Here is a 27,109-nt window from a genome sequence, read left to right on the forward strand (position 1 = left end):
CAGGACAACCTACAGCGTTTCTTCTTCTTTCTCCCTTTTCTCCCTTTTCTCCCTGGTCCTTTTTTTTTCTCTTCTGTTCGTGTCCAGCGTCAGCTCATGGCGGGGGATTGCGCTGGCTTCATATGCGATGGACGGATGCACGAGCTATGAATTGGCGGTAAAGGAGATGGGAGATGTCGGTGCTTTCGCCTTTAATACTACATGCAGCTTTGGAGACGCAGAGTTCAAGGTTGCATTGCCTGTTGTTTTGGGCGGCGAGATGCAACATTCGCCCGGGTTGTGATGCAACGCGATGCGTCACGGCACATGCAAGGGAAAAGCGTTATTCCGAAATTGATCCAAACCTCCTTTTATCATTATCTGTGTCTTTTACAACCGAAACTCAATCAAACGTGAGTACTACTCAGGTAATAGCAATCTACTAGGTAGGTAGGTAGCGTGGTTCTGAATGGAGAACGGAGACGGGGTTAAATCACATGGGTTTCATGTTGGCGGAGTAAGTTAAGAAACTCAATGGTATCAATAAGTAAGGTATGTAGCATCACGAATTGCTTCCATCGCATTAACAGATGCATGTGCTTCGTACAGGTATATATAGAAAAGATAATTATTCAACACTCATTCATTCATTCATCGTTTCCATCCGTTACACCGTCTTGTCGGCGGTAACTTCGCGCTCAATGTGCTCCAGCTCAACGCCCTTGTTAAGCACATGCTCCACGTCCGCCTGTCGCTGGTCTTCGCTGATGAGGCCAAACAGAATGTCCATGTCCTCGAGTGTGCGGCCCTTGGTTTCCTTGATAAAGAAGACGACAAACGCGCACATGCCGCAGCAGAAGCATCCAAACATGATAAAGGTGCGCCAGCCAATGTGGTTGACGGCAGCAGGCGTGATTTCCGTAATGACAAAGTTGAACAGCCACTGCGTTGAGGCGGCGAGACCGACACCGTATTCACGGAGGCGCGTAGGGAAGATCTATAAAGTTGAGTCTTGGTTAGCAGATGAAGACATACTTGGCTATTGTGGATATATGGAGTAATGGAATAATCTCTCACCTCAGAGACATAGACCCAAGGCGTCGGGCCCCAGGATGCAGAGTATCCAATCACGTAGAGATAGATCATGACAACCATGGCAATGGACGCCGACGAAACCGTGGAGCTCTTGGGGTTGGGCGGGTGCGTCGCCAGAACGGCACCAATGATGAACATCATGCTGGCCATCCAGATGGCACCGCCGATCAGACTCTTCTTGCGGCCCCATCGATCGATGCCGAGCACCAGGAAGATGGCCGTGGCAACAACCTTGACGGTGCCGTAGACGCCAGTTGCAAACAGCGAGGCGTTTGTGCTGCTGACGCCGACTGTCTCGAAGATCTCGGGAGCATAGTATCCGATGCTGTTGGTTCCGGAGAACTGCTGCCAGAACATGATGCCAAAGGCCAGCGCGAAGCGGTTCCAGTTACCCTTCTTCAAGCACTCCTTCCAAGTGACGCCTTCGGTAAGGGCCATCTCTTCCTCGATCGAGGCTCGGATCTCGGCCATTTCTTTCTGCACCGCGACGCTGTCTGGGGCCTCGTTGCGGATGTAGGAAAGCGACCGCAGGGCCTCTTCATGGCGTTGCTTCTTCATCAGCCATCGCGGCGACTCCTTGAGGAAGAAGAGGCCGCACAGCATGAGGCCACCCGGCACAAGCTGGAGGCCGACGGGGACACGCCATTGCTTGGTGCTCTGCTTGATGTGCAGAGACACGCCGTAGTCGAGCCAGTAGGCAAAGGTGCTTCCGATGACGAGAAACTCCTGGAATAGACCGGCGACACGGCCACGGGTTGCCGGCGGGCAGTTCTCGCTGACGAAGACCGGGGTGATGGCGGACATGCCACCGATGCCGAAGCCGGCAACGACACGGCCGCCGTAGATCTGACCAATAGCGTGAGACGCGCTCGTCTGGATTGCCGCACCAATGAGGAAGATGACGGTGAAGAGCATGAGGGCATAGCGTCGGCCGAAGCGTTCGTTGAGGAATGCGGCCGTGATGGCGCCGAAGAAGCAGCCGGCCGTGAGGAGGGACACTACGTTGGACGACACATGGGCGTTTTCGGCTGATGCGAAGCCGCTCGAGTCTGTGGGCAGGCCAAAGTCTGATTTGAAGCTCTTGAGTGCGAGCACACTGCCCATGACACCCGTATCGTAACCTTGAAGAGAGAGGATGTTAGCAGGGGCATTGTATGGATGTCGGTTTCGTTAATTGTGCTATGAAAGCCTGGGACATGGCGATGAAGACTGCAAACAAGAGAGAAGCAACTATGGTAGTTTGTTCCCAGATGTTGTGAGGAAAGGAAAAAAAAAAACAAGGGAGGTAAACGCACCAAAGAGCAGTGAGCCCAGATAGGCCACCGATGTGAGAATATACACACGATAATTCTTAAAGAACTTCATCTTGGCGACTTCGACTTCCCAACAACAGACGATGCCACTACTGTAAAACAAACACCAGCCGGAGGGGTCTCCTGCCCTTGATATACAAACGGGAGCTCTCTATTTTATCCAATTCATCCTTTCATCCCCATCCACAAGTCAGCAACAACCGTTAACCAGGCCGATCATCCATATTGCGGTGCGCTAACGCCCGTAGCTGCGCATCGGTTGGCGGGATAAAGGTGGATATACCATCATACCGCGAACAGGGCCGTTATCCCTTGTAGTTTTTTTTCGCCTTCTCACGCTTCATGGCCCTTTTTTTCTCCCTTTCCCCAACCCCAGACCCCATCCCCAAGGCCGTGGCCCATGGGGGAAAATCGTGGAGGATGGACTAGGCACGGCGCCTGTGGTTCCGCTTTCAAGGGCAACGGCAAATCAGAGCCAGGAAACGAAGCAGGTTCCCCAGCAAAACTCCCCGCAGAGGGCTGAATCCCCGCATCTCACACGGCTCTGGACGACCTTTTGGGCCAAGGCTGGGGATGGCCTCGCTTCAAAACAGTCCAACGTGTGTGGGGGATGGAGTCATGCCCTCGCTGAGAGGTTGCCGAGATGCCGGTGGCTTATTGCTTGGATTTACCCGCCAATGAGGACAGAGCATATTAAAGACATTCTGTTTACGTGTATGTAGTAGTTTTCAGTTTTAACTCATCAGTCGAGTTTACTTGTATTTTTTCCCAATTCTAGGTGCTGTATGTTCGGGGAGATTTGTAGGGGGAGAGGAAACAAGGTTGGCTACATGTATCAAACACCGAGATAGCCCGGTCATTTGACTGCCATTCTCCAGCCCTCCATGACCAAAGGCAAGGGAAGCATTCCTTCATTCGTATTCATATTTGTGTATTCAGCTTCCATATTGGACTATTGTCCCATGGTTGGTGTGGCATCCAACGCTCCACAACCACATGTCAGGCCGCACAACTCTTGGGCCTACCAGGATTCGTGCACACGGGCAGCATTCCCATAGGACGGTCACCAAGAGCTACATGGTTATCCTTCAAATAGTGTTCGAGATTTCCTTTGTCTTTGCTGCATCTCGGGGTATGCCCCCGAGTTACACAGGCTTTCACATGCGCTACGAATCCCTCCTGGACACAACAAAAGTGCTGTGAGGCTGGCTATTTTGGAAGCACTCATGGATGCGGATTCATGGAAAATCTGGATCCACAGCTCTGGCTGCGCAGGTTGAGCTGGCGTCTTCGAAATGGAAGCTATGGGGACTCAAAATGCGTCCTCTCCAAAAGTTTATTTCGGGGGTTTCCTTGTGACCGTTGAAAAGCCCGTCTTTACTAGCATGCACAATGACACTTGAGTCTTGTCTTGGACTCTTGGCTCCCCCACATCCCGCCTTGGGGTTTCTACTGTATCTCCCGGGACTGACTGCCGTATGCATCTATATTGGCCCTAGAGATTGTTGACCAGATATTCATCCGTAGTCCAGCTTGGCACTTGGCAGCAGCATCAGCTCTAAGGCAGCATCATATTTGCTGCTGTACGGCTTCATCATTTGAGATGTTGAGTCTGAGTCCTTTTGGCTAAACATTGACTGGCTTAACTAGCCGTGGACAAGATTTCTTCCTTCCATATAGAATGGATATTGAACAACCGAATTGCCGATAAGGTATGCACTAGTCGCCTTTGGGCGTTCTCCAACGTAACTAATTGTGGCTTCGGCGCCACCAATGAGGCACAGAAGACGGCAAGGGTCATGGCAGAGACTTGGCGCCGCAGTTCCAAGACTTTCATCGACACGAGATGTGACCTGAGATGCTAGCTTCAGTAGTACATGCACATTACAGTGCATGTGTGCTAGGAGGGTCTTGGCAGTAATCGGAGCCCAATGATTTCCGCTTCTCCTTTATTTGGATTGTATATAACTGAAGATGCAGTAGTATTTGAGCTCAGGATCGCTGCATATGGTGTGGTAGCTAATATGTACGTAGTCGCTTACTAGAGACGTTGATGAATTTATTTTACTAACGTATTGGTTGCCTATTTTTTGCTCAGCTAATAGATTGGTAAACCGATGTGTGTTTTCTTTATGTTGAGATTCCATTCACCGCTTATATGCAGTTGTATTGAGATGGCAGGACTGAAAAACACTTTGTTGGTACCCTGCGCATAGAGACACCGCAAAGCACTGAGAGTTTGGGAATAAGCTGAGGAGCTAGATGTGTCGTTTTCACCTCCCAGAAATACTGGTATTCATTGACCAAGTCGTGCTCAATGCACCATGTACTAATTACTACGTTACAACTGTTGAGTGTAATGAGATGATTTGTGGAAGCCTACGGGAACGATCACGAGGAAAAAAATGAGATGCTGTTAAGAGTAAAATTGTAAAATGAACTAAAAATTGAAATGGTATATCCGATGACTAAATCTTTCTATATACAAGCCCAGTCTATTTGGGTACATATCCCTTTCTAAACAAACAAATCATTTATTGCGGCCTCAATCCCTCGGCCATGGCCAATAGCAGGCCAAGTGCCTTGTGGGCTGGGGACTGGGTCTTCTTCTTCTTAGGAGCAGCTGTGTCATCAGACGACTCTGTCTTGTGGTCGTCGGATGCTGCAGTAGAGGTTGCCTTAGGGGCCGTTGTAGAAGTCGGGGCAGACTCCACAGATCCCGAGGATGGGGTGCTGGCAGCCTTGATGGCCTTGTGAGATGTGCTCGCGTAGGCACATGCTCCCTTGGCCCAGGCGGCATTGGCGGCGTTCACCCAGAGCAGTTCGGGCTTGGCAAGCATCTCGGCGGTGTAGAACAAGCGGCAGTCTGCGGGTTGGTAGATGAAGTGGGTAGGAAGCTGATCGTTGAATGGAGCAAATGCGTTTCTAAAGTTGAATGATCCTCCGTTGAGTCTGATGGGCAGCTTCTCAAGGGGAGTGGGAATGGCACCCGAAAACACGGCGTATTCCTTGTCGGTGAAAAGAGGCTTCTTGGCGTCAGTGGCATTCTGCACCAGTCCGTTGGCCTCATCGTAAATAGCCGAGATGGTTGCAATGTCGAGAACCTGGCTTCCCTTGACACCGCCGATTCCTTGCATGGGACCGTTTTGCGGTCGGCCACCTGAAGCGAAAACACGGACACCATAGGGAATCATGTGGTTGATGAAGATGGTACAAGTGGAGGAGCATTGGCCGTCAGTGAGCTGGTGGTAACTGTTAGTAAAAGAGCCAAGGGTGGGCTTATCAAGGGAAGGAATGGTTGCTTACAATGACAATATTCTCGGGCTTGAAAGGCGGCGATGTTCCGTTGAGGCCTCCTCCAAGACCAAAGATGTTGATGGGGGCAGTTTTCGAGTCTGTCTCGATAAAGTCGTTCTCGGCGACAATTGCCGTTGAGGGGACACCGGTTGCATAAAAGGGACCCTGGAAATCATTCACAGACTTGAATGTAGACTTCTGGTCCGGCTTGATGAGCTCAGGGACAAAGAAGCCGAGATTGGACAGTGGTGAGTCCCTAGGGTTCTTGACACGGTTGATGGTCTCAATAACGAACTGGGTTGCAGGAACGGAGCGGAACCTGGTTGCTGAGAAGATGGTCATGTTGGGGAAGAAGATGCTGACCAAACCAAAGCCCGAGTCGACAACACCACCGCCGTTGTTGGTCACGTCGATGATGATCTTGGACCTGCCGGCAGCGACAGCCTTGTGAACAAAATCTTGAGCCTCGAGAGCAAAGTTCTTAATCTGGTCATCTGGGAGGCCATCGCCGGAAGTCTCAAATGTAGGAACAGTCAAGACAGCGACGTCTTTGAGTGCTGAGTCGTCAGGAAGATATCCGACCAACAAGTTGAACGGATCCTTGACAGTAGGCTTGGGGTATGTCTCAGGTGCAGGGAGCTCCTTTGCATCGCCATCTGCACGCTTGACCTTCTTCTTAATGTCCTGGATAGATCTCTTTTCAGTTTTAGCAGATGCAGGGTCACAGACGGCTTTCCACAGCTCATCGCCACTTTGGAAAGTGAAGTCGCCGACTGTTGTGCTGATGCCTGCGCTGAGAGGGAAAGAAGCCTCGGTTCCGTTGGCGAATGTCAGGTTGAATTCATGGACGCCTGGGAATGTGCCAAAGAACGAAAAGCCACCGGGGTTCGGCGAGCCATCGCGACTGATGGGCACGTTGGCCAGCATGGAATTGTATCGAGCATCGGGGTCCTGAAGACCGACATTCTCGGAGAGCTCCTCGAGATACACCTCAGTACCAACTCCGTTGATAAGTATGACAGGGGATACGTCTGTGTTTCCGCTTGCCAGCAGTGTGCCGTCCGCTATTTCCCAAGCTTAATTAGACAACTATATCTGGTTATGGACGAGGGATAGATACGCACTGGAAGTGTAAATTTGAGGAATAGAGACACCATCTTTGGACAGCGAAACTAATGAAATAGGGTTGATGAAAGGAATGACGAATGAGCAAGGCTGAATGGAAAGATGGCCATCGTTCGCAAAGCCGAGGAGATGGTCCAAGTCGAGGTCAAAGTCGTATTGAGACTGGTATAGATTCGCGGCTGCTCTTTCACGGATATTTGCCATGCCACCAAAGAGATCTACGGTGGCGGACAGAGAGCCTTTTGGTGGATCTAGAGACGCAAAATTAGACCGCGGTACATGAAAAGAGAGGACGAAAGATAAGACTTACTTCTCAAAATCTCGGTGGTAGACTGCCATTGAAGGTATTTGGTGTACTCATCGACGAAGCTCACTGCAAGGTCGGACTTGAATGGTAATGATTCCAAACAGGCAAGTCCAAGCTGACTTGAAAATCGGAATGCTAATTCGTGTTAGACAATATGACGTAGAGGTGCAATACCAGAGTCATGGCTTACTGTTCTTCTTAAACAAAGCCGCAATTTGTGCACAGGGCTCGGCGGCGGAAGATTTTGATGATGTTGTTGATGCTTCTGCAGCGAGGGACACTGTCGCGAGAGCCGCGACAGCGGAGAGGCGTGATAACCAAGCCATCACTTCTATAGAGACAAAGGAATAAAGGGCAGGCCAAAACAAGACAAAACGCTGCACAACTAATATAACAAGATGGATGGAGAGAGGAGAGAGAAAAGGATTGGAGCCACGACACTACTCTTAAGTGTTGCGGTACTCTTACTCTCTTGGCTTGACTGCTTATGGAGTAGAGCTTGTGCTCGTGAATATTTATCTGAGCTTGCCCACAATCCGCCAACTCAGAGCCTCATATAAAGCTAGGATAGCTCGACTCCATCGAAGGTATTTTCTTTTTTTAGGGCCAGCGCTTGCCCCAAATAGTTTTAAGAATCGAGGCATAATGAGGTTCACAGCCCACCCTGGGCTGACGGCGACCCGCAAACACAGCCTAACTTCACAAAGCTGCGGTGAAGTTGGGTGCTTACACAGACATGTATTCAAAACACCTTAGGAATCCTAGTTTAGATCCTGAACTTGATGTAATTTGACATGATTAGTTTTTGCTTTGTGTTGTGTTCTATTTCTAACCACCCCAAGTTACACGACGATGATTTGGCACAAGAAACCTCGGCCTTGACTCTGCATTCTGCATTCTGCACTCTGCACTTCAATACCAATCATTGGGTAAAGAGTCGTGAGCAAACTAGAAATAGTTACCAAGTACAAAATTGCAGTCAAATTCTTGACACCTATGCGGGCATATGATGCGATCACAGGCATCTCCTAGCACGGGCATATTCGGTAATGTTCCATTGGGCTGATATGGATCCTGGATCCTTCACCTTTCGCACCATTGCTTTCACGAGCAACCGACAGGTTTAGGGAGCCGCAAAAGAACCACCCGGATGTGGCGGCGAGGAAGACACTAGAGAGATAGTGTGCTAGTTTTTCGCGCCGTGCTACGTAATGGGACCAGCTCAACAAACCTGGACCGATCTTGGGATTAAATTCCGACGCAGAGCTCGGTGTTGAGTCTATCCTAAGGTTATCCTCAGTGGATAGCTTGGGCTGGTTGTTGCCCGATTTGTTTACTTAACAATGCCGATCCTTGACGGTCTTCTGAACTGTAAGCCAGAGCTCGCTCAGCTGAACGCCGGTGCGACTCTGGCACCTCTCCAGGAAAAGAAATGGGCGATCCTGCCCTACCGTGGCTGTCAGCTTCTAACCAGAATAATACTAAGCTTCTCGACCGTGTCATCTTCGCTTCAGGGTCCAGCTCCACACTGTCAGATATCTAATGCCAGCGTGGCTGAGCTCATGATGACCGGCCCGCTTCTAGGCTGATTCTAAATTTATACTTAGTTTGCTAATTAGGACTTTGCTATGCATTGGCGTCGAACAGATGGTCTTGGCTCATTTATTATGGCAAACGCCTTTTCTGTTGAAGAAATATCTACGGCATAGAGTCTAGTACTTACTCTGCGCACGCTCTGCTTGTATGTTTTGAGCCGCTTTTCGCCAGAGAGTGGCATAGATAATTGGCAAATCTCGAGCTCTCTGCGTTGACTCTCGTTCCTTCTTTGTCAAATCTTTAATCGTACCGTATCGTCTTCTATTCGAAAATGGGTAAGGGAGGTCGCATCGCGTGCATTGCGGTGCCATATCTATGGACGATTGGAGCTTTAGTCGCCATCATTTTCGTGGGCATCGGTTCCACGGACTCTGATTCAGCTACACTAAACAAGCTGTTTTTTATGAGAGTGAGTGTTTGGCTCGCATCGCTGAGTTCAACTACAATCAGCCCAAAATCCTCTAACAATCTTCTACAGGCCGATCTTTCCAATGTCACGACCGTTGAAGCAACGAGGTTCGGCGACCAGCTCCTGAACCTCACCTCGACCGCCATGAGAAATGCCACCGAGGAGCTTGCCGCCGCTCTGGAAGAGGCCGAGAAAGCCTCGGAACTCCGCGATTTCTACAACATTGGTCTATTCGGTTACTGTACTGGAGACAAGGAACATGGAAAATATGACGTGGACTTCTGTAGCAAGCCCAAAGGAAGCTTCTGGTTCAACCCGCTTGAGGTCTGGCACTTGAACATTAGCGGCGTGCCCGATTTGCTCCCAACGCATCTCCAGTCCGAGCTGAAGACTTACCAAAAGGTGTCTCACTGGATGTTTGTTTCATATGTCCTTGCCTTTGCCGCCACTTGCCTTCAGCTACTTGTTGGCTTTTCGGCAATTTTCAGCCGTATAGGAAGCCTGGCCACAACCGTCGTAGCCGTGGTAAGTCTGAATCTAAATCTATCGCATATGGGCCATTCGCATGTCATTTTACCAACGCAATTTCACAGGTTGCTACTATCTTCATGTTCGCTGCAAGCATTACCTCGACCGCTCTCTTTGTGGTGCTGGCCGGCGTCTTCAACACCTCACTCAAAGATTACGGTGTTACTGCCCAATTGGGCGGCAACCTCTTTGCTGCATCGTGGCTTGCTGCAGCGTTATCCCTTGCAAGCTCAGTTCTCTGGCTTTTCAGCTCATGCTGCTGCTCGGGCCGTACCGAAGCGCGTCGCTCTTCACCGAAGAGCACTTACAATTATGAAAAGGTCGATGTGGGATCTGGTTCATCAACTCACTCCGGTCATACCACAGCGCCGGCTCCCACCTTCGATAACACAAATACGGCGTATGAACCATACCGCCACCGGTAAATATTTATGGGCTATCAAGCCCATGTATTGTGAAAAAAGAAAAAAAAAAAAGAAGAATTTACACGGTGTACATAGTATCTTTAGCTTAGGGAAGGGCTGGCTTTTCTTTTCATCTTTTTGTCGTCTTGTATAGAGCGTGACTTCTGGGCGCCAGTGCCGGAACTTTTTATACCAGAGCGGTTATACTCAAGCAAATTGTATAATTTTAAGACATGCATGGCGGCTATAAGCGTTTGTGTCTTCTTTGGTTCACTAAGCATCATGTAGCGCCTTGACTCACGCAAGCCAACGTGGTTTGTAACCATTCCTTAGCGAGCGCATCGGTGTTGAGTGAAAAGGCATCTCCCATGAGCCATCAACTCCGCATAGTACCTTTACCAATATTTATCCAACCTATTACATTAAATGTAAAGCAATGGGTTTTGACAGCACCTTCGCGTGTTATTGACAGTTCGATATGCATGCAGCCAGGTGGATTCAGAGCTGGAATATGGAGTCAGGGTACCCTGTGACTGCATTAGGTAGGCTGGCCGAGGATTCTGCCGCAAACAGGGGAGCCGAGCCTACGAACTCTGTAGCTAACGATTTCGGTAAATAAACTCCTTACGCGTAACGTAAGCCTGGTTCGAGTTCATGCAGAGGGCGCAACTGGTTCTGGTAGTAATGAGATAAATGCGCATTAGGGATGTTGTGATGATTTTTGTAGTAGAGGCCTCGGGTAGATAGAAAGCTCTAGGAAAGTCAATATTGATAACCAATAAGTGAAGTAGAGCATTTCACGATGACCCCCCTGCTGTCATTATTGACTTCAGCCCTACGACGGTCTAGACAACAGCACAGCCCCATTTTACAACGCAGGGAGGCTGTGATGCTAACCACCCTTGCTCTGTCACATTCGGTAAAGTCGCCCTGAACGATGTGGCGGTGTCTCGTAGCTGAGGCTTAATGGCTGAGAGCCGTCAATAAAGAATTGCCCAAATGCGAAGCTTGATGATAACAATAGAACTCATAAGGTGCTCGCTTAAAAGTAAGGGAGAATACACAAATCTGCATTTATGCTTTTTTGGATCCTCGCACATACTAGATATCATGTTCATCTGGCTTAAGAAAGCCCATGTCCATAATATTACAGATAACTCTTGCCATTCATGTTGAAATAAATATGTTGCCCTATTAATAGGCATATATATAGTTATCATACATCTGCTAGCTAGGAAACGATATTACGGCCTCCTTGTTCCCTTCGAATGTTACCTCAGGGTAGGTTGACTAAAAGCACTTTCCTTCTTCTTAGAAGAATAGAGGATGCCAAGTCCAATAACCGCATCTTAGCCTCCCACAGCTTCGAATCAAATTTCACCATACCCAGACCTAGGTTCCTTGCCATTCATGTTTCGCTCGTTGTTGATTAGTATAGTTATGACAACTTAAAATAGCGGGACCGCGGCTGAGTTAACACAAAAGCTATGTACTTACCTCCAGCGGAGATGGAGAACTCTCAGAGAGACACACATTAAATGTTCCACGTGCCAGTTCCGCGATATTGAAATGGAGAGAGTAGTATGGGCCTCGTGCTCGATTCAAAATGATCTAAGTTATTTTTAGCAACCAGAGCGAGGCGCAGTTCCTGAAGCTTCTGCCAGATGAAAAGTCCCATGAGGTCGCCTTTTGTCACTGAGTACCATTTGAAGGATACCATTACTACCCGCTGATGCAACCTAAAGGCAACTTCTGGGCCACATTGGATTGGTGTCAAAAGTTGGAAGTCGTTTGAACAGCTTATGTCTTCTTAGCCGGATTGAACCGGCCGAAATCAGAAAGGGGATGAGTCCAAAAACCGTCGGGATTAAGGCAGAGGATACGCCACAGTGTCTAGATACCAACCTGTACGCAAGAAAAACCCTTGATAGTATCCAGAAAGTTGTTGTTTCTGGAGGTGTTGCTAGGGTGGTTGTCGCTAAGTTGTAGGCTCTGGCGTTCACCAACTATCACAGTTCTCTTACTAGAACCTATTTGTTATAAATCTCAAAGGATCATGGGTCTGTCTGTTGGTACTCAGAGTATGCATAGATTTGACTTCAAAAATGCTAGTACACTTATATTTGCCAGAAATCTGTATATGTAATGCTGGGTAGGGTTATATTCTATTGAGGAAGCCAGCTGATTGATTGACACCGACGTGGCCCGAGCCCATAGATGAAGACCTGAGCAAAACTCTTGAGTGAAGCGATAAGCATAGTACCATATAACATATATGATATAATATTGTAGACTAAACCCTCAGATATCTGGGAGATTGGTGCTATTCAAGAGTACGTTATACGCTGGTTTGCAAGTAGAGACGCAGAATTTCTCGCCTCTTCCAGATTAGACAATGGTTTCCTCCATGGACAAGTTGACAAATCTATGCGACAATTGCAATGGTTTCTCGAAGAGGATCTATGAACGATGTTCTTGGTCACCAAGGGAAGGTCATGGAACCAAAAGTCCAAGACTCCAAAAAGTTCAGCAGATCCCTACCGAATTGGGTTGGGAAATGGAAGAGGAAGCCGTGTCCACTTCGCGGGTAAACAATGAGAGTTCCATTGGGTACTTTTTGCTGAATAACCCAACTGTTGACGGTGGGGAGCATATAATCGTCCTACAGCAAACAGATGTTAACATAAGTACAGGTAGTTGACCCAAATGGCGAAAGAAACCCACATGGCCGTTCGCAACCAGAACTGGCATCTTCAACTCCGCAAGTCTGTCATAGGATCCGTTGAGACCTTGGGAAGTCTCAGGCGTAAAGAACTCGGTAATACCGTTGCGCATTGTGTTCATGCCGTCGCCTCCATCAGTCAGACCGTCACTGAGAAATTTAACGTACTCTTCACCAGAGCTCTCCACGCCTAGCTCGTGGATTCTCTCCCAATAAGCCTGAGCAGCATACTCCCGGGCGTTGAGTCCAACGAGTTGGGTTACCATTCCACCAATGCTGAATCCCAGAACATCAATTTCTACGATCCCAATTAGGCCGAGGAAAGTGTGCACGTCAGCAGCCATCTGGCGGATTGTTGAAGCAACTTGCCCGGTGCTCCGACCTACGCCAGGATAATCGTAGAGAATCACGTTCCGGCGCGCAGCAATAGTATTGATCAACAATGGATCCCAGTGATCCATTGTAGACCTGAAATGGCCTAAACAGATCAAAGGAGTTCCCGTAGCTGCTCCAATGCGGCGGTAGGCGTACTTGGTCCCGGTAGGACTCTGGACATATTGGGTCTTGGCAGTTTGTTGGGTCGACATGTTGAAGACGAAGTGCCGAATAATTTGTGTTCTGATGTATTTGAGTTTGATCTCGTTTTTTTGTTGATAGAGACGATGTAAACTATGAGAGTATACAGCATATATATATATATATACGGATCTCATTGCTGTGTAAGCGCAGGCAAGATTGGCCAACTTCTTTCCATCCAATTATGAATTCTGACCAGATCCGAGTTTACTATCCGCATGTTTCAGAAAATAATGCATGGAGGAAAATTCCTATTTCAGGAAGTAAACTTCTTGGCATCTCAAAGCAATAACGCCCTCAAGAGATCAGTTTTTCCTGATTTGAGTCTCGGGAGATGCAACGGCAATGCTTGAGATCTCAATCACAGCCAAAATGGGGTAAGAATCGATGCGCCTTGCCCGACTAGGAACCTGCTCGACGGCCGAGTTCCGGTGTGGTTATCTCCTGTGTATCACCTGGAATATGTGAATTGTTTGCGAATGCGCATAACAAAACCATGGGATTCAACGTAATAAATTGCGCAAGCGTCTATATTACAAATGATGTGACATCAGCATCCACAGGTGCGAAATGCCAGACCTACACATAGTGGGAATATCTAATCATACACACCAGCACGGCAACAAGCACGGCAAGGAAGGAAACCCGAAATGTTTTCGCCCAATTGTAGTGAAAAGGTAGAAAATTTGACAAAAATATCTGCCTGGCACAAACATGTCCACGAAAGAATGCTTATATGCCGATTTACGTCGTGCCCAAGCCGAAGTACCATCTTGAGAACGCACCTATCTCCGATAGTGTATCTACTACTATTATAATACGGTGATTCTAGTACAAGTTATTAACATAGGATGAAAATATTTGCAAGATATGAAATACTAGTCGGAAGACTTCTTAATTTTTCTTTCGATTGTGAAATAATATCACGGACTCAGCAGAGGCTGGTTCATCCATACTGCATATAGGCAACTCTTGGTTAAACCGTCTGTAAGAGCTAACTTTACTAATACTAAGCTATATGCAATCAGTTCGTCATAGTTGTCATCTTTCTACCGGCGAATGTGAAAGCGTTTTCTTTCCATCTTTCTCTCCTCTTTTGTTCTTAGGCGTAGTAGAAGTGTCATGACAGCTACCCCTGGTTGTTTGAAGCTGAGTGTTCCCTACTACATGCAAAGAGTAACAAGAAAATCGAGTGTGCCTACCCTTACAATAATGTCAAATAAAGAGAAAAAGAATCCGGTGGCAGCGTCCACTTCTACTTCCTGCAAGTCGATTCCCTTTTTGTCGACGATATCGATGATGTCGCTGAGTGGAAATTCCATGCCGCTAGGGAGCATGAGACGGTGGACCAATATGTGGTCACATGTTGCAACAATGAGATTCGATATTAATAATCAACCCTAGATAAATGCCACCGGGCCGAGAAATTGTTTATAATTCATTCGGCCTTCATCTCTTGGATATTAGTAATAAAGGAGAGCCAATGGCCCTGGAGTGATGCACAGAGTGCTCATAATTGAGAGACTTTGACGGCCTGATGCAACCGTAGTCCAAACCACTATAATTTAGAGCTATAGCCTAATTATGCAATAAGATGAGCATTTTGAGAAAACCTAGAGGAGGTTTGATCTGGACTGCCGGCTTGGGGGAGATATAATCCCATGTAGCGGATGTAAATGATCACGTATTTGGGGCAGACTGCAGTGATGTTCAAGTTTCATCAACATTCGTCGATTCAATAGTTATGGCTTTTTTTAAACCGTAACTAAGCATCATAGAGAACAATTGACACGCTAATATAGAGCATATCAAGCAAACATTGAGAGATTGCTTAGTCAAAAGAGCACTTACAGGAAACATCGTTGCGTACTCAAGTATGTTAAGAGAGACAGTATAAAAGAAAAATGGTATAACATATTTCAGCTGCTATTGTCTGGACTTTTGTTCAATAATTTTCCTATTTGTGTAATTTCAACGACGGAATATTTATTGTGAAGAACACAAGTCCTCTGACCATGTCAATGTAACTGGCCCATGCTGCTAGGACGCGCGTAAAATCTCTTGGCTAGATCCAACTTGTATGGCTCGGCGCGATCCGAAATGCTGTGTTTTCTAATCTAAAGCTTGGCTTGTGCACCTTATATATAGAGTTAATATAACGCTAGGGATGTGGGAGCGTTTGGTTGTAAGGAGATCCCCTGTTAGCGCAAGCGTCGTGATGCGTATGAGATGACGACGACTTATATCCACTATACACGCGGCTAATACAAGCATTCAGAACCTTTGCGCATCAGGGCAGCGCAATTACATAATTTTGCATTCAATAGCCGAGAAACTTTGCAATTGCTTGCGCCCGTGCCCCAGCTGTGAAGCACATGACAGCCTTGCGTCGCCCATGAAGTACTAGCAGAGCGGAAGACGAGGAGCCTTGCTGACGAGCCTCAAGGAGGAACCCACACGGGAGCTGTCACCGAGAAGCTCCACTTGAGACAACCCCATCTTACGTATTCAAGCAACTGACCGTTTGGTGCTTGTCAGCCCTGCGTGCAGCCCTGCGGGCAAATCCGATTGCGTCGTAATTCTGAAAAGCAGAAGAGCGAGGCCTCCTTCTACCCCATATTAGGGGCATAATGATTCAGCTGTGATGCGTATGTAGCATCGGTATCAGCTTGTGCCCTTTATTCAATGCCCTGTGAAGCGTGGGTAAGATTAATTCGTAATTAGATGGTTTGTTACGGCTTGATAAGAAATGAAAAACCAATTGCCGAGTATCCTTGCAAAGATGAAATTACAACAGCCGGCTAAATTTGAGACTAATCTGGTCTCTGTCTAAGAGGACCTTCTATTTTTTAAAAATTCCTTGGAAACAATCGTCTATAAAGGGCCTAATCCTACTTCCAATACAGTGAGTCCAATCAGCAGCCGCAGCCGCAACGTTGGCAGCGCTTCCCGCAACCAAAAGCCTCATCATCTTGACCGCAGTCTTCAAAAGTCTTACACGTTGCCCAAGCACCGTATCCACCATGGGCGGCAGTCCAACACCACTTGCCGTCAGCATCACAGGACTTCCAGCAGTATCCCCTGGTGCAGCCATAAGGGGCAGCATAATAACAAGCCCGCCTTGCCCTAAGATGGAGAGAAGGTGCCAATTTGTCACTGTGTTGGTTAGTGTTGGTGGGAGCTAGTGATGCCCCATCTAATATATCAATCGTGTCCTGATCGAGAGGGTGCCCCTCACACATTCGGACGTTGTCCAGGGAAATGCCGTCGGGAATTTGATTGATGTCCATCTTCATGACTTCAAGACTTCCGCAGAGTTGCTGAGCATGCATGCTTCGTGTAGCAAGGTTGTTAGGTTGAACAGCCGAGGCAATCGAGACCATAAGAAGCAGCGCGGCTTGAAAGGTCTTCATGGCGATAACCTGCAAGGATTTAGCGGACATTTGTGAATCATAGACATGGGAACAAGTAGAATGGCGTACTTTGATGATCTTTGAAGCCTATGAAGTGTACCGAGTGGACTCCGAACGATGTAAATTGTTCAGAAGATAAGCGGATCTTGAAAGACTGAGGAGATATTCATCTCTGTTTTATAACGGACGAGCTCTCAGTTGCAAACATTTCCATATGCTATTTTAAGCTGTCGGCATTTTTCTCTTTCATTCTCCATCATTAGGTAGGCTAATGGAGGTATGTTTTCTCGTATTTTGCTAGCTGCGTGGAGACCTAGAATGGAAGTTGCGGAATATCGTCACATTGGGTTGTCTGCATAGACGAATTAACTAACTGATGAAACGAAGACAAACAAACCAAACTCGAGGGCTGTGCACTGGCCAATGAAGAGATAACGCCATGTATGTGCATGGTGGCTTGTCAGGCGTCGGAATCATCATTTTCGTAACCCTGGCTGTTGCCCCATTGCAAATCTGCTACTTCTAGGGAGTCTCCCGTCCCTCCCACTTCTCCTCCGTCTTTCATGGTTCTATCAGTACCAAATTACCATCCTGCCAATCACTTACTGCGGTACCATCACAAACAACGCTAATAACTTGGAAGGCCTCTCAAATATGCTCGCATCCCGCCTCTTCCAAATAGCTGCCATTGTCGCCCCGGTTTCCGCCGATATTGTGTCTGGTAAGAGCCATCAAAGATTGCCCAGATGAGTTTTTTTTCTTCTTCTCACAGACTATAGCGACCTTCGATACTATCTACGATGACCCTTCTCGATCCTTAAGCGAAGTCGCCTGCTGGAGAAAGCCCACCGGATTCATGCCCAACCTCGATTGGAAGCTTCAACAAGACGCAGTTGGGTTCATTGGTGTAGACAGCATCACTCGCCTGAAGTCTTCGAAGTGTTTCTCTTGTTGGACACTCGAATACAACGACAAAAGTATATCGCTCCTTGCTCTCGACGGCGCCGATTCCGGAATTGTGATGTCTCTCAGCGCTTTACAATTTCTCACAGATGGACGAGCCCACGAGCTGGGTCGCGTCGATATACATGCCACCGAAGTGGACACATCGAAGTGCGGGCTACCGGCAAAAATACTACACGCATACGACTTTTGATTGATCATAATTGCTCGTATGTTTGGGCTACCAGTACGTCATGTTGTGGTACTGGAACTTGTGCCCTCACTCCCATAATGTGGAGCACTAGTTTTGTTTGTTTATGGTTTCTACCATTGGTCATGCAAAGCCACGCTGCTCTAAAAGCATTATGTTAACTTTTTCATTCTCAAACAGCCCATTTACCAATACATTTTTACGCTATACATATAACACGATGCATCTCGGTCGAGATAGTGACAAGGTGTTGTTATGAGGTTGTCTTCCGAGGGGGAAAAAGTTGCTGGATAATTTAGCTCAGATTGGTGTTTCGTATAATAATAACACATGGAAGAGTGTAAGGCACGATCAAAGCAGTATTGTCTCGTTCCTCTATTTATACCACAAGTGCAGTGGCGACATCTTGACTCAGGTACTGATAGCTCTGTCTGCGGTAATTTTGATATTAGTCTGCGATTTCTATAAAGCGATTTCTGCATGTAAACGCATTCCTACTTATTGTCATAGTAATGAAATGAACCATATATCATATAATTGGCGTCTTGGGGGTGTTTCCGTCAGCTTAAAGCGCGATTGGGTATTGTGTCTGGAGGTAAATTATCTAGATCGTTATATATCATACATATATATTCGAGGACTTGCCCACTTGATTGGCAGCTCTCAGTGTAGTCTAAAACGTGGGTACCTACTAACCAAAAAAGAAAATTAACTGGTCATTTTTTGCCTGTGGATCCGCAATCTTTAGGTCCTTTCGATGATTCGGCTCTCCAAGTCCGCTCGGATATCGGACACATCCCAAGTCCGCATATGTAAATTGTTTCAAGGTTTGCCTCATTGGGAACCTGCAAAGATGCTACCTAACTCGGCTATCCTTGTGTCTTAGAAGCTGGGACCCCTCTCGCTAATCAACATTAACTTGTAAGCCTCAATAGTATGAAGAGAGCTTTGGCACGAAGCTTTGGTGGAGGCGTTCAACTACAGCCACAGAATATGCATACAGAATCGTGACTATTCATAAAAGGACATTGACTACATTATATCGGCCGTTGCCGATGAGGAATTCATTCCACTACTAATATTAACTGAACTTCATTATAGGACTATTGCTCTCCCGCACGATATCCACTCCTTACGCGAGTCGTTGCGTTCTAAGCCTCACCAGAGCCCGGCTCCTTTCTAGCAGTATCCTCGATATAAGTGGCTGTGGGGGTCGTCTTCGCTTTGCTAAAATTCCGCAGTGATTCTCCGGATGCGAACAGTTCGTCAACTTCTTCGAGACTCCGTCCCTTCATCTCAGGAATGAAGAAGTAGGCTACACCAACCATCACCCAGTTGATGGAGCCATAAATAAAGCCAACTTTAGCGCCCAGTGCGGCATATGGCGCGTTGAGCAGGTAAGGAATTGTAAAGGAGGTGACAAACGTGGTGATGATAGAAATGACGGATGCGAACAGGTTGGTTTTTTCCTTGACGCGTGTGGAAGCAGCCTCGGACACCACCACGTATGACACAGGAGCCCATGAAAGGTTGTATGAACAAGCGAATAATATAAAAGATGCCACCTAGGAGTTGTAAGTATACGAATGTAGAGGGGCGAAAGTGTCTTAAAACTTACCAATGCTCCTCTCTCAGAGTCGTTGGGATGCTTCTCAAGTCCAACACCACCGACGATAAAGAGGAAAATGGCCATTCCCGAACCACCAATCATCAACATTGGTCGTCTGCCAATTTGGTCAATCATAAACCAAGTAGCAATGAGACAGACAAGACCAGTGACGTTGCTCAAGATATTGAACAGGAAAGCCTGACTCTTGTAGCCCTGGGACTGGTAGAACACAACAGAGTACTGGCTGGAGAAGGCCTGTCCGGTAATCTGTTGACCAAACATGGCAATCACAGCAACCATAGTACGCTTTCTGTTTTCCTTGTTGAAAACCTCCGACCACGGGCCCTTTTCCTCAGTAGAGTGAGCATGTCGAAGAATGTCAACTTCCTGTTCAATTTCGGCTTCGGTGTGGTTCTTGTAGAGTCTTCGCAGGGAAACTTTTGCCTCATCAATTCGGTTTCGAGTTAGGAGCCTGTATTTTGCAAACAATTAATTTATTTCCACATCAACTGAAACCAGTTTGCTGCTTACCATCGAGGCGATTCGGGGACAAGAGGTAGCAGTCCCACAATGAATGCAGGGGCAATAAACTGGAGACCAACAGGAATCTGCCAGCCTTTATCGCCTGAGATGTGCTGAGTTCCAAATGTAACCAGCGAAGCAATCAACTGGCCAAATACAATCATGAGCTGCAACGTGGATGTCATCATACCACGCAGAACCTTGGGCGACGTCTCAGCCAGGTAGATAGGAACAACCACGATTGTCATTCCCGTCATACCAAAGCTGAGAAATCTACCCACGGTGAACTGTGCACTAGTCCGTGCCGTCGTTTGTAGAAGGACGCCACTGTAGTATCCATTGTCAGTAAAATTTGTATTTTTCAGAAGGAATTCGTTGATTCCATTCATTTTTATCAAAAGGTGACCCACATGAAGGACAGGCAAGCCAGAACCAGGACACACATCTTGCGTCCGAATCGCTCGGCAATCGGTCCACAAGCAATGGCACCCAAAGCCTTGCCCAAGAAGGGCAGCGACGTCATAAGAGAAGATAGCCAAGGGGGAAGTTTGCAAACGCCTGTGGTAGGATCACATTGACCGAACCGCTTGCCGAAGCTCTGCATGCCTTGGACTCCTCCAAAGTTGCCAACATCGTAACCAAAGTTGAAGGCGCAGCTACACATGTATCTGGAAAGCCACATATTGATTAGAACTACATTCATTTGAAGCAGGGCGAAAGAATATTGGACACTTACAGCATGATGAACAGAATCGTGCTGTTAAACTGCTTTAGGCGGTGGCCTATAGACAGGTCTACTGAACCTGTGTCTCCGGCCATCTTGAATATTTCAGCACGACAATACGTGGATATCAAGATAGTGACGGTAATGTGGAAGAGGATGAGAGTCGATAGATGGAATCAAGGACGAAGTCAAGATGAGATTCTGTATCCTGGCAGCGAAAGCTTGACCGCGTTGGATCGCGTTCCCGATGCTTCAAACTCTACCACCATCTCCGGGCGGAAAAAAGACAGGATTATTCACGACATATATAGAATGTTTGAGCATCGACGCCTTGCAGCCACAACTGTGCTGGCACGTCGCTTTGACAATCCTTGACGCGCCGTGCCTGGATTGCAGTCCATTGCACCATCTCAATGGATCAACTCACCATGGATGTTGTCCGCAGCAAATGCCAGGAGCATCTACCGAAGGCCGTCAACTAAGTGGCCGAAGTCCGAAGCGAAAGCCGGTCATCAGCGAGGGCCGCGAGTCAGATGTCTCTCGCCTCTCCGCATCAAGAACTCATGCGGAGAGCTTGGCTGGAACTAGACTGGCTTATGGCCCCGCGATCTCATGCTTTTAGACAACTCTGCTATGGAGCATCCCCGTATCAAGTGTCTCGGGAACAAAACTATGTTCAAGTAGGCGAGAGCCAGAAAGCTGGGGAGTTCGGTTCCGCCAAAGCCCCCCGACTTCCATGTGGTCATGCACAGCTTTTGACCAGGACGGATGCCGATGGCAGTCAACTATTGCTAGTAGTATCCAGTCATGTAGTAGTAGTTCAGGCACTTGATATGGATCCATACCTAATGCTAGATAAACAAATGTCATGCTCCATATATTGAACTTGGATCTTATGATCAACGAGGTTCCGACACTCTCCTACTTTACTCTTTCTATCCTCTCAACTAATTCCGTCTCTTGCAACGCCAACGAATTATCAAGCTATGGGCAGCCAGAAGGACACTCGACCCAATTTCCTCGTCATTGTCGCCGATGACCTTGGCTTCAGTGACCTGGGCTGCTATGGCTCCGAGATAACTACCCCTCACATTGATTCGCTGGCCTCCCAGCAAGGGTCTCTTCGCTTCACTCAATTCCACGTTGCTGCAGCTTGCAGTCCTACTCGTTCTATGCTTATGACAGGTACAGATCATCATATTGCTGGACTTGGACAGTTACACGAGTTTGTGCGCAGTTCACCTGCTCACCAGGGCCAACCGGGCCATGAAGGTTACCTACATGAGAGAGTAGTAGCTCTTCCAGAGCTTCTATCCGATGGAGGCTACTTTACAGTCATGAGTGGGAAATGGCATTTGGGTCTACAGAAGCAGCATCTGCCCATCAAGCGCGGCTTCAAAAAGAGCCTGGCGTTGCTGCCGGGGTGTGCGAATCATTACGGTATGTGTGCTGGGCAGCCGGAATCCGGCATCGTATTATCCCATCTGCAGCCGATTGTTTTTACTAACAGACAAATCAATAGCATACGAGCCTGAATACCAGGATCCCACCACAGAGCCCGGACGATTCTTCGAAACTGCAACTCGCGCTCTGCACGCAGAGGACGACCGCTATCTGAACGAGAAAGAGCTTGGCGAGGACTGGTATTCATCAGACGGCTATGCGAGTCGCATGATTTCTTACCTTGAAAACCGCACCGACGAAGAGCGTCAGCAGCCTTTCTTCGCCTACCTCCCCTTCTCCGCACCACACTGGCCGCTACAAGCTCCCAAAGAGGTGTGTGACAAGTACAAGGGTCAATATGCAGACGGGCCAGAGGCACTGCGCCAGAAGCGCCTGGAGCGACTCAAGTCTCTCGGGCTGGTCAGTCAAGATGCAGTGGCCCACCCTGTGGTAACGACAGGGGCCGAAGTCAAGAACTGGGAATCTCTCAATGAGGAGACACGTGCCGCCTCCGCAAGGGCCATGGAGGTGTACGCGGGGATGGTTGATCGAATGGACTGGAACATTGGTCGTGTCCTTGACTATCTGCGAAAGGCGGGCGAGTACGATAACACTTTTATCCTGTTTATGAGCGACAATGGCGCTGAGGGAGCGAGTTACGAAGCGAGCCCCCTGGTTGGCGACAGCATCATGGCTCATGTGAACAAGTACTACAACAACAGCCTAGACAACATTGGCCGAGGAGACTCGTTTGTCTGGTACGGCCCTCTTTGGGCTCAAGCCGCAACCGCGCCATCACGGCTGTACAAGATGTTTTCTACTGAAGGAGGCTGCAGGGTACCCCTGGTAGTAAAGCCTCATTCAGGCATTAACAGCCAGCGTGGCAGCGATGGCAGCGGTGTGGTAACTGACGCTTTCTGCACCGTCATGGATATTGTGCCCACGGTTTTAGACCTCGCAGGGCTGAAACACCCGGGCACAGAGTACAATGGCCGCAAGGTTGCGTCGCTACGTGGCCAAAGCTGGAGAAGCTATCTTGAGTCCGTCAGCGGATGGAGTCGCAAGTCGCCTATCCATGAAGCTGACTATGTTGCCGGGTTTGAGATTGCGGGATCCGGAGCCCTGCGTTGCGGCAATTGGAAAATCACATTTGTGCCTGCACCCAAGGGTCCTCAACGGTGGGAGTTGTTCAACCTTGATGCTGACCCAGGTGAGACAAATGACCTGAGCAAAGAGGAGCCAGAAAGGCTCAAGGAGATGCTTGCTCTGTGGGAGGAGTATAGAAAGGAGGTCGGCGTTGTTGGCCTCGCTGGTGAATACCCAAAAGCCGTCCAGGGCGCGCAGCAAACCACTCTGAAGGATGAGATGGAAGATCCATATGCCTGGATCAAGTATATAGGGCGACCAGAAATAACGCCAAAAGAGCTGACGGATATTGTCCCGACTGCATAAACGGGATACGCTGAGGCATCCTGCTGTAATAAAAGAAGAATAAAAAATAATAATATAGAATAAAAACGAGTAATATGAAGCGATTGCACTCCATAACAGGGGCAGCCACTGTTCTTTGGCCTGCTAGTCTCCGCCCATTCACATCATACTTTCTCTGTAGCGGCTAACACTTCGTCTTTCTTATCGTCCTCCAAAGCCTGGGCGGACGATGCGGTCATATATTACTCGAACTAATGTCGAAATCTAACCACGAAGGCGGCTCCGATATGTCCCACGATATGAAGTTGGCCATCTCACCTGCCATCCGGATGTAGTCCTCTGCTAGATCTGATAAATCTATCATCTCCTTTGGCACTCCTCCCTGAATCTCAGCCGCGACACCCTGGTCGTTGACAGGCGTAGGATGTGCTGTAGATGCTAGCTGAATACGGTCTAGAGATAATTCTGTATTTTCCAAGACACCGCTGTTTCCAATGCCGCCACCGACGCCGCCGAGCGCCCCCTTTTGAGGCATGGAGATGATGGGCGGTGGGCGGACTGTAGTAGGCGAGGCGGAAAGATCGTTTGCAGCTGGGGATGATCCCCTTCGTTGCTTTCTGTGAGCTCGGATTTCTTCTTTGGCAAGGCGGAATGGAGCCAAGTTGCTTAAGAAACCCGCATCTTCCGGGCCTGTAACCTCGGCCTGTTCCGAGTTCATTGATCTAAAAATTGGAAAAAATACAACAGTTAGACAGTCGTCTTGAGATGATTACGGGGGTTTGTTGAATGACGAACATTGGGCTTGGGTAAGCTTGCCATTCGGCTACTACGTTGTTGAAGTCGAATTTCTCCAGCAGTGGTATTAGGGCCTTATGCTATTGTCATAGTCAGTTTCGTTATCCTTCTTCATTTAGTCGGCTAGGAATGGGGACCAACGTAGGGATTCGGCTTGTCTTTCTGAAGGTGAAGAATATCGAGTGCTCTCATGTTTAACCGGATATTGTAGCTCGCCCGCTCTCTTATATCGATGGCGTTTGACGTAGCTGTGGCAGTGTGAATAATTTGGATCTTAGTTGACTCGAATGTGGCCATCAAGCTATGCAAATCATCAAAAACGCGAATGCCATAGCCGAATCCAACGCGAACAAGCCGTGATATTTCGTCTGCATGAAACCGACAACGCTCTTGACACTGCCTGCGAAATTCGAGAGGAGCGGAATGGAAAGCGGCCGATAGTGGAAAGACGTATCCTGGGAGCGAAACTCGAGTGAGGTCGCAAACAATCGAGTGATAGAGAAAATGCAGCATGAAGACACCGCTAATGATGCTGAGTTCTTTGTGGACGTATGCGTTGAGATCAGATATCACCAGCTGCTCGGGCAAGCCAGCGTACCAAATTTCTAATCGATGAATTATGTCCAGAAATGCAGATCCTGGATCCCAGATATTGGCGTCCTGGCTGTTATTTCTGATTAATCTATAGATACATGTATGTTAGCGATACGCCTGCAGAAAGCTGGGGAAAGCTGGGCACTTTTCCAGCAACGGACCTTAATACGCGAGTTCGGAGCTGCACGAGATATATCGTATGAGAACGAAGATTGAGGTAGCTTCGATCTGGGAAAAGCTCAAACGTGCTTAGTTTTGGTGCATTGAAGTCTCCATATTGCTCTTGGGCGACAAAGTTTGCATCCGAGCAAGGTAGCGGTACGCATGGAAAATCGTCTTTCCAGTACAGGTTTCCATCTACTCCACCGCCCAGAAAGCTATCTAGGAGATAACAAGACCATAAAAGTCTTCTTTCAGTCTCTAATTGAGTCATATGGGCAAGTCCGGGTGAAGCAGACACCTTTTTGGGAGAGTCAAGACTGAGCAGCCTCATGATGCGTACGCAGCATCCAAAGACGACAAATGCTAAAGCGTGCTGATCCATGGAGATGGAATGTTCGCAAATAAGAACCATTGCCTATGATCCGAAGATTAGAAATGGTCTGGAAAAGCTCAAGTATCGTGTTTCCTATCACAAACCATCATTGTCGAAAGAGAAGGATTTGCTATCTCTCTCATAGCAAGATCCCTGGCTCGTTCAGCCCAAGCCGCTCCAGGAATGCCGTGAAATGGATTGTTGAACTCCGTAGGATCATCCAACAGATACATTCTATTGCCATGATCAGCAACAAAAGCCCACATCAATGCAATGGACGGCGCTCTCACCTTGCCCCAAGCGCGGCAACTATGTAGATAACAGCCTCTCCAAAATCTTCATTAAGGGTGCCTCTGTCGAGTGATTGGTAAAAGGTCGGTTTGTGAATAAACCCCAAACAACGCAGAGTAGATATTCGATCAAAGAATTTATCGGCTAGCGACTGTAGATGAAACCTATCTTGTGGTAGGGTATCCGTAAAGAGCCTGTAATGGAAAGACAGAACACGGTAAGTTTGCGTCATGCTCGAATTCCCTCGCTAATCTATTTTTCCTTTCTTCTTCTTTCAACACTGGGTTATTCATACCATTGAACACTAGGTGGTATTGGCGCTGGTAGAGATGCAGCAATCATGGTGGCTTGGCTCCCTGGAGTAGAAACGCTGCCACTGCGATTGGACGTAGTAGTTAACATTTGGTCTTCTAGTAGCATCGATGACGATGGCGATTGACTAGCGGCAGTGTCGTATTTGGCGTTGTATTTGCACGAAAAGCCCTTCCTCATACACCGCTTGCAAAGGGGCCGCGTGCGAGAGCAGCGACTCTTTGTCCGGCGGCATTCGTCACAGGATCCGACCTTTCGCTTCTCAACCCCGGACGCTCGGTAGATGGTGTCCACCGAATCTTGAATTCGTTGCCGCGACCCATCCTTTCGCGACAAAATTGCCGCCGTGTCACTATAGCCGGGACATTTTACCCCAAGGCGATCACAGTTGTGGCATGTTGGTGTTTTGCGGTCGCACCGAACCTGCTGGGATGTAAGTACATGAGCTAATTGCTACGTGAAATTGAATTGGCCAGATACGGCAAAAGCAATTCAAATAGGGTTTGGTCAGCTTCCCTTTCTTGAGCGGCAGACGACACATCCTGTTGACATCGTATCTTCCTCCGGGGGTGATTATGCATATGAAGGTGGGTGAGTGAAGGGCTTCAAGGCAAAATAAATGGAGATCCGGGGTAGCGGAGAAGTGGAGTATAGCATGACACATACGATCACAAAATGGACAACAGAAATGGCGTAATGGAATTATCAGGATGGAGCAGATAGAATATTATACGACACTACAATATACGACACATGTAAGGAAGCACACCCTGGAAGGCGACTGAAATCAAAGCGCGGCCCGTTTCTATGCGCGTGACAATTTTATCTTCATGTTTGTCTATAAACACGTAAGCTTCTGCAATGGCATGAAAATCTTCACCGGTGATAGTCTCGCACTGTCCAGCCATCAGCACCTTGAGTCTGGACCGAGGGCGG

General features: G+C 48.0%; 9 protein-coding genes across 9 annotated transcripts; 3 read left to right on the top strand and 6 right to left on the bottom strand.

The window, feature by feature from the left end:
* Nucleotides 1-646: 646 nt before the first annotated feature.
* On the bottom strand, nucleotides 647-2,439 carry TRIVIDRAFT_32748 (uncharacterized protein; the record flags this gene model as incomplete). The annotated part of the gene is made up of 3 exons (XM_014104535.1): nucleotides 647-976; nucleotides 1,057-2,195; nucleotides 2,370-2,439. The coding sequence occupies 3 exons, from the start codon at nucleotides 2,437-2,439 to the stop codon at nucleotides 647-649; spliced, it is 1,539 nt and encodes a 512-aa protein (XP_013960010.1).
* A 2,372-nt stretch (nucleotides 2,440-4,811) lies between these two features.
* On the bottom strand, nucleotides 4,812-7,577 carry TRIVIDRAFT_229758 (uncharacterized protein; the record flags this gene model as incomplete). The annotated part of the gene is made up of 5 exons (XM_014104536.1): nucleotides 4,812-5,629; nucleotides 5,694-6,748; nucleotides 6,809-7,060; nucleotides 7,120-7,251; nucleotides 7,307-7,577. 5 exons carry the CDS (start codon nucleotides 7,440-7,442, stop codon nucleotides 4,922-4,924), a joined length of 2,283 nt encoding a protein of 760 aa, XP_013960011.1.
* Nucleotides 7,578-8,983: 1,406 nt separating this feature from the next.
* On the top strand, nucleotides 8,984-10,074 carry TRIVIDRAFT_62483 (uncharacterized protein; the record flags this gene model as incomplete). The annotated part of the gene is made up of 3 exons (XM_014104537.1): nucleotides 8,984-9,121; nucleotides 9,191-9,646; nucleotides 9,715-10,074. The coding sequence occupies 3 exons, from the start codon at nucleotides 8,984-8,986 to the stop codon at nucleotides 10,072-10,074; spliced, it is 954 nt and encodes a 317-aa protein (XP_013960012.1).
* Nucleotides 10,075-12,532: 2,458 nt separating this feature from the next.
* TRIVIDRAFT_32363 (uncharacterized protein) lies at nucleotides 12,533-13,362 on the bottom strand (the record flags this gene model as incomplete). The annotated part of the gene is made up of 2 exons (XM_014104538.1): nucleotides 12,533-12,715; nucleotides 12,778-13,362. 2 exons carry the CDS (start codon nucleotides 13,360-13,362, stop codon nucleotides 12,533-12,535), a joined length of 768 nt encoding a protein of 255 aa, XP_013960013.1.
* A 2,831-nt stretch (nucleotides 13,363-16,193) lies between these two features.
* On the bottom strand, nucleotides 16,194-16,764 carry TRIVIDRAFT_219580 (uncharacterized protein; the record flags this gene model as incomplete). The annotated part of the gene is made up of 2 exons (XM_014104539.1): nucleotides 16,194-16,507; nucleotides 16,590-16,764. 2 exons carry the CDS (start codon nucleotides 16,762-16,764, stop codon nucleotides 16,194-16,196), a joined length of 489 nt encoding a protein of 162 aa, XP_013960014.1.
* A 654-nt stretch (nucleotides 16,765-17,418) lies between these two features.
* On the top strand, nucleotides 17,419-17,920 carry EPL3 (eliciting plant response like protein; the record flags this gene model as incomplete). Its single annotated transcript, XM_014104540.1, has 2 exons — nucleotides 17,419-17,485; nucleotides 17,544-17,920. The coding sequence occupies 2 exons, from the start codon at nucleotides 17,419-17,421 to the stop codon at nucleotides 17,918-17,920; spliced, it is 444 nt and encodes a 147-aa protein (XP_013960015.1).
* A 1,166-nt stretch (nucleotides 17,921-19,086) lies between these two features.
* Nucleotides 19,087-20,374, bottom strand: TRIVIDRAFT_135975 (uncharacterized protein; the record flags this gene model as incomplete). Its single annotated transcript, XM_014104541.1, has 3 exons — nucleotides 19,087-19,482; nucleotides 19,536-19,998; nucleotides 20,058-20,374. Coding segments are annotated over 3 exons (1,176 nt in total), but the record flags the coding sequence as incomplete, so codon positions are not given.
* Nucleotides 20,375-21,758: 1,384 nt separating this feature from the next.
* On the top strand, nucleotides 21,759-23,667 carry TRIVIDRAFT_55136 (uncharacterized protein; the record flags this gene model as incomplete). Its single annotated transcript, XM_014104542.1, has 2 exons — nucleotides 21,759-22,212; nucleotides 22,295-23,667. The coding sequence occupies 2 exons, from the start codon at nucleotides 21,759-21,761 to the stop codon at nucleotides 23,665-23,667; spliced, it is 1,827 nt and encodes a 608-aa protein (XP_013960017.1).
* Nucleotides 23,668-23,905: 238 nt separating this feature from the next.
* Nucleotides 23,906-26,596, bottom strand: TRIVIDRAFT_113817 (uncharacterized protein; the record flags this gene model as incomplete). The annotated part of the gene is made up of 8 exons (XM_014104543.1): nucleotides 23,906-24,088; nucleotides 24,155-24,368; nucleotides 24,442-24,521; nucleotides 24,583-25,123; nucleotides 25,197-25,570; nucleotides 25,675-25,804; nucleotides 25,861-26,055; nucleotides 26,250-26,596. Coding segments are annotated over 8 exons (2,064 nt in total), but the record flags the coding sequence as incomplete, so codon positions are not given.
* Between the last annotated feature and the right edge of the window lie 513 nt (nucleotides 26,597-27,109).

Source organism: Trichoderma virens, assembly GCF_000170995.1.
Source record: "Trichoderma virens Gv29-8 chromosome Unknown TRIVIscaffold_3, whole genome shotgun sequence".
NCBI lineage: Eukaryota > Fungi > Ascomycota > Sordariomycetes > Hypocreales > Hypocreaceae > Trichoderma > Trichoderma virens.